Below are 12,235 nucleotides of genomic sequence, written 5' to 3'. Positions count from 1 at the left end.
GAGACAGTGTTTGTTGACTGACCGTTTGGCATGTGATCAGTGTTTTTAGGACGTGTGCACGTGAGGTAAAGACACAAGGAAGCAGAGCCATGAGGCGAGTGATGAACACACATGGAGGAGTTCTGAGGTGAGAAAAAGGTGAGAGAGAACATGCTGTTTTACAAAACAACCCCCATTCACACTGTCCAGTTGCACTCTACGTCTTACCATGGGTGGGGGTTTTGTCCCGCCGGCGAACCCCCGTATTGCGGCCCCTGTCGTAATCAGGCCCTGGGGGTCCGTCTCCCTCTAGCAGGGAGAAGAACTGGCCACTGTCCTGGTCCAGGTAGTAGCTGACTGCCTCGGAGCCTTTAGAGCCAGGCTGGGAGCTGTAGCGGCTGATGTCGTCACATGACATCAGACCCATCTCCTCCCTGGGGAGGAGCGTCATTGTCATCATCACTGTCATCAGCGCCATCATCGGTGTCATCAACAGGATCATGATAATAATCACCACCATCAAACATCTGTGCGTGCAAGCATCTGACCTGGTGCCGTAGAGTCCAGAGACAGGAGAGAGGATGTAGACGTCCTGCATGCTGGGGGCGTCCATTTTGGACATGCCCAGAGTGCCCCCGGGCGTCGGGGAGGTGCTGGTGGGGCTGGTGGGGACCGGCTGAGGGGAGAAAGAGGAGAACAAGAAAGAGAGGATGATTCAATTTTGAGCACCTTTTCATTGAAGCGTAATTGGAGGGCAACCTGCAAAAAACAGAAGCATCAGGTATTTTCTTGCCCCAACTGATTGTACAAAAAACAAACAAGCACACAGTTTACAGCGTTATGAGGGAAGGGAGCCTTTTATTTTGCCGCACTCGCTTTAACACAAACAAGAGAGTTATTTCCACGAAGCTGCCATGTTGTGTATGTTGTCTTTTTTTTTTCTTTTTATATCTGTCTGACTGTGCAGCCTCTCCCACGTTCAATCGCTTCGCTATTCTGTCATTTTGTCTCAAGCCTCTTCACTCACACAGGGCTCTCCATGTCTGTTCCCATGACAACCTCTCTTCTCCCCGCTCTTCCTTCCTCCTCCCCCTCTCTCCCCTCTCCCGTGCTACAGGAGAGAAAGGAGAGGACGTTAGGAAAGCTAGCGTGGCCTCCTACCTCGGCTTGACTCAAGGACACGTAGACTCATTTGTCATCAGGTCCTCCGTGAGGACAGGACGCCTCGCTTCTGATGTCACGGGAACTCAGTCCAAAAATTGAAGTGAATTATATTTGTTCACTGTCGGAACAGCTGGGGTGACAAACGCGTAGCTCCAGAGGACAATTTCTCCCCTGAGGAGGAGGTTTTTCCAGATTTTTGAAAAATGGGGAGTTTTACTGTATGTCTGAGGGGGGACGCTCCATTTTAGAGAGGGAGACGCAAGTGTGGACAGACTTGATAAACAGACACAGCGCTGGCGAAGCGGGCAGCGTTCTCATTAAGGAGGCCCGGTGTTTCATCATTTCATCAGCAGTGCATTAGGCGAATTCATTTCATATTCCAAACTTTCCATCCTGCCCTCCTCCTCCCCCTCTTCACTACCTCCATCCCCAGGCCCTGTCTCTATCTTCATCTCCTTTTCCCTCTCTCTCTCTCTCTCTCTCTCTCTCTGTCTTCCCCTCATGAAGGCAGCTTACAGTAAGACGGCTTCACGATAAATAATGAAGACAGGCTGGAAAGAGAGGGACGCGGGAGAGTGAGAGGGGAGTGCAAAGGAAATAGGACAAAGAGAGATAGACAGAGAGAAAGAGTGCAGGACACAGAGAGGGGGGGGGGGGAGAGAGAGGCGGGGGAGCTGTGCAGTGTGGTGACTGGAGCTCAGAGTGAAAACAGTAATTTAGTGATTACAGCCCACTGCTGCCTGCATGGGAAAGGGGGAGGGGGGGAATGGGGGTAGAAGTAAAGAGAGATGGGACCGCCACAGCAGGCGAAATTCCAGTCTGTTAAAACAGCACTTAAACCATTTGACCCCCGCTGCGTCCACTCCAAACCACCACATCACACCCTCCCCAGACCAGCGCTCCCAATCCCACTCCCTCACATGCACTCATGCCGACCCACAAACACACACGCACACAATATTGACTATGGTAAACATGATATTCTGACTACTGAAGGGCCTCATGATCAGTATGAAGTTTACAGTTGTACATTTACAATAAATAATAGCTAGGAATCGACCAATGTGTTTCTTTTTCAGGGCTGATCAGCAATATTTGGAGGCGATATACATTTGCCGTTATGGAATGTAGAGAACTACTGTGCTTAAAGGATACATTCACCCAAAAAATGAAATGAAATCCCTCACGCCAACAGTAGGTGGGATGATTTTTTTTTTCTAGTCCACATAACATTTCTGGAGCTTCACAGCAAATCGACTTTGCAGCATTCTCCCGAATAACAGAAGCAAAGAGGGACTTTTTTTTTGAATGTGAAAAACACCTGATAAAAAGAAAACATAAATTGTTCCATACAGCTCCTCCAGTGTAATTGATTTGAAAAGACCTTATTCAAACTCTTGATGCACGACCAAGCTTGTGCACCCACTTCAGACACGCTGTGTGCTAATGCTTTTAGCTCAGCAGCTACAGTGAAGGTTATGGATTATAAAATAGTGTTAATGATACCTTTTCAAGTCAATGTCAGACCTTGGCGTTTTCAAAGACTTGAAATACACTGGACGAGTTGTACGGAATCCCCATCTACTTCAGCTGTTTAGGAGAGTGCTGAAACTGCGAAAGTTTGGCTGTGAAGCTCCAGAAATGTTTCGTGGACTGCTTGACTTCACCTGACTTGGAACTGACAGGGGGGGTGAGTAGATAATGACAGAAATTTCAATTTTGTGTGAACTTAACCTTTAAGTACACTTTTAAGAGAATTGTACTTGTATTTTACTCGTCTTTTTTCAAATTTCCTGCCACTTCATACTTTTCACACACATTTTGAGTCAAGTATTGTACTTTTTACTTTATTGTACTTGGTTACTAATTTGCAGATTTGGATTATTGGCTGGTGATGGAGCCACAGTAGCACATTTTTAAATTAATCTATTCTATCTGCAATCTGACCAAAAAAAAATGCTGAATATCCCGTCCAACAAATGGCCAACCCAATATTAAGTCCATTTCTAATTAAAGGTCTTTTTCATTACAGACATTCTGACTGTCTTAGCAGGAAAAGCAGAGCCGAGCTGATATTACAATTCAAGTGTCCCAGTAAGGCGATGTGACAGTGAGCCAGCATGCAACACGAGGGCCCTGAAACTGAGGCAGCTAAATTCAGCCATCATTGATTTTATTATTTATACCTACAATGTCAAAATATCTGCAGTGAAAATGGTGCTTTAAACCTTCATTCCGTCAGATCTAAAGCCCGACCTGTACTTGATTTCTAAGGCTGACTATGACATCAATATCATAAACACCTTAGTTATCACAGAAACGTAGATATCGTGAGCCAAGTGAGACATTTTACAGCTGATTTCTGCAATAAGCTGCAATTTCATGACACTAATCGACAAGCATTAGTTCACAACAAGCTAATATAATGAATAATAGATTACAAGCTGTTAATATTGACTGGGCCAATTTACAAATGCAGGTCAAACATTTATCTTTGGAGAGATGATTTAAAGTTGCATTAGCTGTCAGAAAAACTGACCAAAAGGATTGTACTGTAAGTAAGGCTTCTTACAAGCTACAACTCTTCACCCATTCAGCTGCAACATCAATTATATATAACCGACCAATGCATGTTGCCTTAAAATAGCATCCGTCCTCAAAAGACTCATTATTTATGCATATTAACATATAACAGATTTATGAAAGTGGGGTCATGGACAATGTGGGGCACACGAGTGACCGGTGAAGTGACCTGTGATTGCAGTTGTGGCCTCGAGTCACACACCATAATGTGTCTCTGTGCACATTTTTTGCAGCGCGGCAGACGATCGTGCGTGCAAATATGCAGTGTCACAGTAATCCTCAACTTATCTGTTAAAATCATTGCCAGCGTCATTGTAATTATAGAGGATCATTGAATTGCTTTTACTCCTTCCTACTGTAGACAGACAGACAGACACACACACACATACACACAGAGGGGAAGAGAGAGAGAGAGAGAGAGAGAGAGAGAGAGAGAGAGAGAGAGATGTTTAGTTCGAAGAGACAAGGTTGCCATGGAGGGATTTGGTGCTGGAATCACATGATAATTTGTGAGATAAATTGTTTCCTTTGTGGATTCAGTTATAATCCAGCGGAACGTGTGCCACATTTGGGCTAAACTTCGCAGCCGCACAATTCATCCTCCCAAAAATCAGGCTTAGAGGAGGTATGAGTGTGCATGTGTTGTTTGTGTGTGTGTGTGTGTGTGTGTGTCTGACTGTATTTGGAGCGTGTGTGTACAGTATGTATCCAAAAAGCGAGCTTACAGAGTGCAGTGACCCAGTTCCCCCCGCCTCTCGAAGGAGCGACGCGCCTGATAACCGCAGACATCTCTCTTCATGTGTGCACAGGAGCACGCCATGCTTTGACACATACAGACGGACGGGCTTGCATACGGCCGTGCTTAGAAATGTGTGCACACCGAGTACCGGCGCACACAGGCGCAGGCTGTTTAGCAGGACATTTTGGATTCAGTGCATTATCTCCAGTATTTGCTGAGTAGCAGCTCTTGTTTCAGAGCCAGTGGAGCCGCCTGTAGTTGCTTATGAATAATTAAGGGCTCCAGTCTTTTCCGAGAGAGAACAAATCTAAAACACTCCTTTTCTTCTCTTCTCCCGGAGATATCTCGGCGCTCTGATCCGGGCGCTCACGGCGTGATTGTGCCTTAGCGGGCCCATCGGGGTAGAATTCCCACAATCCTCTGCTGTAGCACACAGCAAATATAACAATAAGCTCGTGATAGCAAGTAAGAGCGATGATCTAACAAGGTTGCAACCTTGTTAAAGACAGGAGTGGTGATGGAGCTGCAGCTTTAATTTGAAAGGTTTCCAGGCCGTTATAGAAACCATATCAACATGTGAACAAACAATCACATCTATACTGCATGTATGCACTCATAGACATATAGATACCAGACTGGCCCTCTCCTCAACCCTCTGTCCGTCTGGGCACAACTTGCTCTTTCTGTGCACTCAAATTTGAGCTACTTCTCTGAGCTGGCTGAGTGACAGATACACGAAGCACACCTGCTCTGAGCTGTAAGCCTTCAAACAAGCATTCCACCTTTTAGATATACTGCACATTAAAGGGGCACTGTGTGGTTTTGGAGACGAAATTAAAACTCAGAAATTCCAATATTTACAATATTAGTGAAGAATATTTTGTCCATAACTGAATAAACAAGCTGTTCTCTGAGGAAAATAAGGTCCCCAGAACACTGTTTGAAGTCCGAAGTGTAGCAGGGTCTGCCAAACATATAAGTAAAACAGTACGAAATTGTGTTGTCCTTTGAGGTCGGTTGGATTATTCAGTTTATTCAGACATGAAAACAGAGAGAGTTTGCTTATTTGGTTTGTTTAGGCATAAAAAAGCAGCCCACAAAGATTTGTCTCTTTTGTTAACTACATAGCGCACCTTGAAAAATGAACTCTCTCTTGGGGAAGATTTGATTTGGGGCAGAGGTTGAACAAATTGGGTCGTAGGTCTCAATAAATATGAATGTGAATGTGAGTGGGAGCGATGATCTACCCTTCTGTGACCTTTTGGTGGCCTGCAGTCGCCCCCCAAGGAGGAAGTTCAGCCAATTTAATACACAAAAGTGCTAATATAAGATTGAACTTAATTATTCCCCCCTTCACTATCTCAGTTTTAAATAATTGCCGTCTAAAAATATTCTTCTGGTATGCATGAATTCTCTTCTGGTGGAAGTTCAGCTACCAGCACATTTGTGAATGGCTTTGGACCGTGTCAGCAGTACGGCAGGCTGTAAGAAAAGAAGAGATTTTGTTGAAACGCTCAACGGGAGGATTGATGCAAGGTCAAGCAGCGAACAAGTTTCCTTTGAAAATATTTGTTTAAAATGCCGGTAGGAGAATGCAGCGTGTGGGCAGTGAAAAAAAACAAGAGCGGAGAGTGAGTCAAAGATATGAAGCAAGAGGTACAACACAGCTTACGGTACATAGTACAGGAAGAGCGCAGTTATACATGTACAACCCTGACAGTTTCAGCTCAGGATGTGGCGAACGGCGTGTTATGACACTGCAGTTACGGGTCGTCCCTTCATGTGTTTTGCCGGTGTTTACCTGCAGGCCAAGCGGTTTCCAGCGGACGTTCCTGAGCAGAGCCGGCGTGGAGCTCAGGGTGTTCTGGGGTCTTTTCTTCAGCGTGAGGATGACTCCGCACGGGTCCTCTCTCAGAGCGTTGACCAGGTTCTTCAGCTGCCAGCCCACCTGAGGAGCACACACACCGGGGCTTCCGAAACAACTGCTGCAAACCACCACACACGCATACACACACACATGCTGTCCACGATGCACTAGGGAAAACTAAAACTGCTGAGGAAAACCACCACGCACTAATACTAAGTTTTAAAAACTGCCGCTGCGAACCACCACACACAGGTCCTGATACTACCTGTCTAACACCACATGCTACTTCTGCTGATTTTTACATTGACCCTGTCGAGGCCTGGGGAAAATGAGTTACTTTGAAATGACGGTAGAGTTCAATTTGGGGCTTGGAGTCAAATTTCCTTTACTCCTGAATTCTTTGGTTCATGGCTGAGGTCAGTATAGTAATATCCTGACCAAATTGGGTTCATAAGGTATTTGAATGAGACATTATGCTGAACCATATCTCTATAACTGGTTGCAAAATTCTTCTAAATGAGGCCTATTTGATATACAGTTTAGTAGGTGTCTCATACAACAGTCTTCTAATAGATCTTACCTTCATGCAGTGATGGAATTTAACTAAGAACATTTACAATTTTGAGGAGTATTTTTCTGCTACATTATACTTCCCCTACACTTAATTTTGGAGGACATACATGTAAAGATATCAGTACAATTTACTTTTTCTTGTACTTTTGATACTTTCTGTAAGCACACATATTGCCAGAACATTACTTTTGATACTTAAACACATTTCATATCACACACTTTAAGACTTTTACTCACAGACTTCTCATATAGGTGACTTTCCCTGTTACCAAAGTATCAATATCTTTACTTTTACTATGACTTAAGTATGACTTGCTGCAAAACTGCCTTCATAAAGGTTATGATTAGGGGACAATATGAAAAATTCACCGTTATCCTGTCCAGCATAATTGCGAATCACGATACTATCCCGGTTATCACCACAATATTCCTAAACATTTCAAATAAAAACTAAAATTGCACTAAAACATACTGTAATATCTTCACAGAGATGACAAACATCATTTTTAGTGAAGACAATCAAATAATCTTAAATAAGTAATCCTAATTCATAAGGTCTTGTGTGGCACAAACTATATATATATATATATATATATATATATATATATATATATATATATATATATATAGTTTATGGTAACTTTACCTCCGTATCGTTCTTTAGTTTGGAATCCTTAGTATTTACACACATCTGATTAAATGTATTTTTATGACACAAAGTACAAGCCGCGACTTCAGCCATGGTGACAGGCTTAGTCAATTAAAAACAAATCAGGGAACCACTATATCATACCACTATACATCAGCTGCATAGACATGTTTTTCAAGTCATTCATGCAAGGACATTGATGACTATCCCGATAACTACATTTCACCATGTTTTTTTTATCTCAACTCCAAGATAAAATCCTTTATCGTCCCATTCCTTGTTATGATGCTGTGAAGTTTTTGTTGACTGTCAGGTGCGGCTTAACATTTTGAAAGCTGACGTCTTGGGGCACAGAAGAGGCATTGATAAAATGCATGCCGTGCCAATTATGAACCATGTTAGCCGTTTTCACACAAAGCCAGCGTCTGCAGCGAGCCCAACTGATCAGCCGAGAATTTACAAGGTGCTGTCAAATTTGCCGTCCAACTGTCAGAGAGGTGTCCCGCCTAAGAGATGCTGCGTAAAAATGTTTTTTTCGTTCACAGCACTTCACATGCATGTAATGCACTGCAGACTGATTTATGTTTATGTACTGAGCTGGGTCACACAGATACTGGCGTTGAAAAGATGCAGATATTTATATTTTTTACTGATTTTTAAAGGACTTTCTAATTAAAAAGGGGAAAGTAGATTTGTCTTGCTGCTTGTATTTATTTATGAAACTGTAGCCCTGTTGAGTTCTATAAAAAGAATTCAAGAGCTGGCTTGAGTCTGACTCACTTGAAATCTTGCTCAATGTGTCCCTTTTAATGTTATATTCCCAGATGTGATCTAGCTAATGTCCAAAAATTGACATTGTCCGTAATGTGCATTTTAATTAACACTATGTGTTCATTTTTCCCAATTCGAAGCGGTGTTAATAGTTCAAACAACAGCAACAAAGGTGTAAAAAATATGAAAATGAAAATATATAATTCCAGACTCTACTTGTATCATAAAGTAAAATTATACATTTTAACTGAATAAGCCTTTTATATTGCAGTGGATGCTTTATATCGTAAATATGTGGGTATTAAAGTGTGCTGCGAGGATTGAAGGATCAAGGCAGGAATAAATATCACTGTCTGATATGGATCCACATGCAGATTAAAAATAATTTCACCACCGTGACTCAGACAAGCTGCTTTTGTTCCCTCTACGATAAATCTTCACCGAACTACACTTTGTGCCTGACAGTGCAGCGAGACACTACCACAATGGACCACACAGTCCCAGCACCACTGGCCTGAAGACACGTCACATTACAACAAAGGCTTGCTTAGTCAGTATGGTTAGGTTCTGAGGACCAGGGCGGGATGGTAAAAGAGTAAGAAAGGACTGCTGACGGCGAAGTTTTTGCTCGTGGGTCCGGCCAGCCTGTCTCCGGAGCTCACTGCACTCGTCAGGCCATTGATTGGCTACACTGGTCTCAGCCACTGGAAGTGTCCTCAGAGGCCACTGCGCTCAGACACACACACTCACACACACTCACACACACTCGCCCACACAGAGACAGCACCACTCTGACCTTATTCCTGACATAATGATGACCAGCCTGTGTCAGCCTTTAGTGCCCTGTCTCCTGTTCTCTTTGGCCCAGTTCAGGACTCTGGGTTCAGCTGGCGTTCAAAAGCAACAAGAGCCGCCACGGATGTAAGGTATTGCATGAGTGTTTTGTCTCGCTCTTCCTACTGAGACAAAATGAGGTTTAAGTGGAGTCAAAGGGACTACGATCGGTCATTTGTGATTTGATTTATCAATTAAAACTGTTGTGAATGGGAATCACTCACTAGTGACAGAAATAGGAACATGTATTGCACTGACGTTTTGACATTTTAGGATTTATGCTTTTTGCTTTCCCGCAGAGTTAGATGAGAACAGTCATATCTGTCCAAGCCTACCAGCACCTCTAAATCTAATGATGTTAGCCCAAAATGATCACAAAAAATGTGTTCTGTTTAACACAGGTGAAAATGCTACAACAACTAAAAATGGTGGACTGACTCTCCCCATTGCCATGAGACGAATTTGCCTTTTTTTTATATATATATTGTGTCTCATTCGACATCACAAACTGGCAGGAGAGCAAGGAAAAAGCTGAAAGCAGTGTGAAGGCCAGTGACAATGTTACCGTGGCTACTTCTTTTTAAAATATCTTTTACAGCCATCTATCTCAAACTCAACTCTGACTGATCAATCAGACAAATCTGTGGGGGTGGGAGGGTTGGGTTCTTTTGATTTTCTTCTCTTGATTTCATTTGCTGTTTTTTAATCTCTGTTGTTGTTTTTAATCTCTGTAAGGCCCTTTGCGCTACTTTTTTGTATGAAAAGCACCATATAAATAATGATTGATTTGAAATGTTCTTACATTCATCACCGTCACAGCCAGAGTGTCATATTTCCATCACTGCCAATTGGAGTAGGGGCTGATCAAATCCTGCTGACGGTTGTAGAGTCGTTCGACCTGATAATTAATGCCCATGTTACCCTTTCCCATTGACGACTAAGGTCAGATGTTAGGGGTGTCACTGGGTCCAGTGTGAAAGTGGTTTAACTAATTGACACATTATATCTTGTTTGTTACGCTTGCTCTGTCCCCCTGCTCCCAGTATCTATGCTAAGTTAAAGGATTTGAACTTGTTGCATTCATAATCACAACAAAATAGGGGACAGCGTATTGCCAGAGTAAACGCTAACTGCTGCCAACTACCAATGGTTAGCTAGCTCAGTTAGCTGTAAAGCTAGCAGTCCAGCCTGGGACTTGAAGCACTAGCGAAGTGTTGGTGCTTACACTGCCAGCACAGGAGCTCTAAAACCGATTTAGCATGTTAAACATTGCAACACAATACATCGATGTCATAACGTCAAAACAACTGACTCCTCCACATTCTGGTGATAATTTTAGTTAAGCTTTAATCTGACATATTGTCCCTTGTAAACTATCTCTTCATCCTGAAAATGGTATCAATTTTGTCATCTCTCAGAAGTAAACAAGCGTATTTCCCAAACTGTCAAACTATTCCTTTAACAAAAAAAGCCAAACTTCCACAATTGCTTAAGTTTCAAACAAACCCTAGCCTCAGATGGAGAGAGACTTCATTAACTTCTGAAGGAGTACGACATTTTCCCGCCAAAGGGAAATCCTTAATCAACTGAACCAAAAGTGACCTAGACTGAATCTTGATCACATTAAAACTCCTCAACCCTCGTTAGATCCACCTCGACGCTGAACAGCACACAGTGCATGTAAACAGCAGATCTAAACCCATCCTAACTAGGCCAGTTTAGAACTGTTCTGTTGTGCAAATACTCAGAGAGCAGAGAGAAACATTCAGAGACCTACCAAAAATAATAATAGAGCATAAACTGCTGCTGGAGAGGTTTTTCAATTCCCCGGGGTCTTCATTATTTTCCCAGATGCTATTACCTCCACATAATTATGTTGCCTCTTCAAACAATCAGTTTGTTATTTGAGCAAATTCCACATTTTACCTCAAAAGAGAAAAGCTGAGCTAAAAAACACTGTGAGTCCTGTTTTGAAGTGGGTCTCAAACAGAAGCTCATGCATAGACATGAAGGCAGCGCTGCTGCTAAATACGTGGGATAGGCCTACATAATGATTCTATAATGTAATGGAATTTGTTCATTCAATATTCACACTAATCTCATTTTTAAATACGGGGGCCTCGCTAGATAAACTTATCAGGCGTGATGTTGACAGAGAGTTTGCCGGTGGTGTGTATCCATCTTCTCTTTTCAGCCGCTCCATTTAGGGTTGAAAAAGAACTTATATTGACTAGAGACTTCCCTCTTCTGTTCCCCCCCATTTTCTTTTCATCCTCTTCCTTTTCCCCCTGACTCCCTCTTTACGTCCTCCTCCCTTTTTCGCCTGACTCTCATTCCAGCATCCCCTGACTGCTTCTTCCCCATTCCCACCATCATACACACACACACATGCACACCTCTGCCCCCCCTGCTTATCTCCTCCCCCAGAGTGAGGGATCAGAGTGGCGAGGGTCTAGCTGTGGGAGTAATGAGGGGTTGGAGCTGAGAGCCTAGCAGGGTGCGATCTGCACTGTCACCCGGAGGAGAGAGAGAGAGAGAGAGTGAGAAAGATAACACGCAGCTCCCTAGCGCGTCAATCAACGTCGCTCCCCGTGCACGCTTTCGCATGAGCAGCACCTATCGAGATGCACGAGGAAACACTTACGGGAAAAAAAAAAGCACACAAAAGACGTCTGCACACAGAGACACAAACCTTTTTTTCCCCCCTCCTCCTCCTCCTCCTCCTCAGAAATCTCTCAAATAAACACTGGAACAAATCGTTTGTGCCAGAGCTGACAGCGCCGGCAGTAGACAAGCGCGCTCAATCACATGCTCTCACAAGGCACCCGTTCCATTTAAAATGGCTGCCCATTTTTCGTGCTTCCCTCTGATGTGATGAGTTGAAGGCAGAAATACAACTTATTCAAGTTGGAAAAGTGGAACATGAGTTCACATTTTCGAAACCAGATGCCTCCTTCAGGGGTTTCTCGCGACAATGGGAACAGATTCCGTAAAGAGTGCGCTGACAACCACGCCGGACTGAACAAAGGTCTTGTAACAATCGCCCTATAATCGGCTCCCAAAGCAAGTCTAATTA

General features: G+C 43.3%; 1 protein-coding gene across 4 annotated transcripts in view; it reads right to left on the bottom strand.

Annotated features, from left to right (window-relative positions):
* Positions 1 to 12,235, bottom strand: part of LOC115569083 (connector enhancer of kinase suppressor of ras 2) — a 75,262-nt gene that overhangs the window by 21,007 nt on the left and 42,020 nt on the right. For 3 of the 4 annotated variants that reach the window (XM_030396993.1, XM_030396994.1, XM_030396996.1), the window contains exons 9-11: positions 6,267 to 6,413; positions 528 to 655; positions 208 to 413 (exon numbers count right to left, since the gene is read on the bottom strand). In XM_030396993.1, the coding sequence (XP_030252853.1) occupies positions 208 to 413; positions 528 to 655; positions 6,267 to 6,413 (481 nt within the window). The remainder of the gene's footprint in view (positions 1 to 207; positions 414 to 527; positions 656 to 6,266; positions 6,414 to 12,235) is intronic. The other variant, XM_030396995.1, reaches the window with a different exon arrangement.

Source organism: Sparus aurata, chromosome 18 (genome assembly GCF_900880675.1).
Source record: "Sparus aurata chromosome 18, fSpaAur1.1, whole genome shotgun sequence".
NCBI classification, from domain to species: domain Eukaryota; kingdom Metazoa; phylum Chordata; class Actinopteri; order Spariformes; family Sparidae; genus Sparus; species Sparus aurata.
The sequence above is the reverse complement of the archived record's forward strand: the minus strand, read 5'-3'. Positions and strand labels throughout refer to the sequence as shown.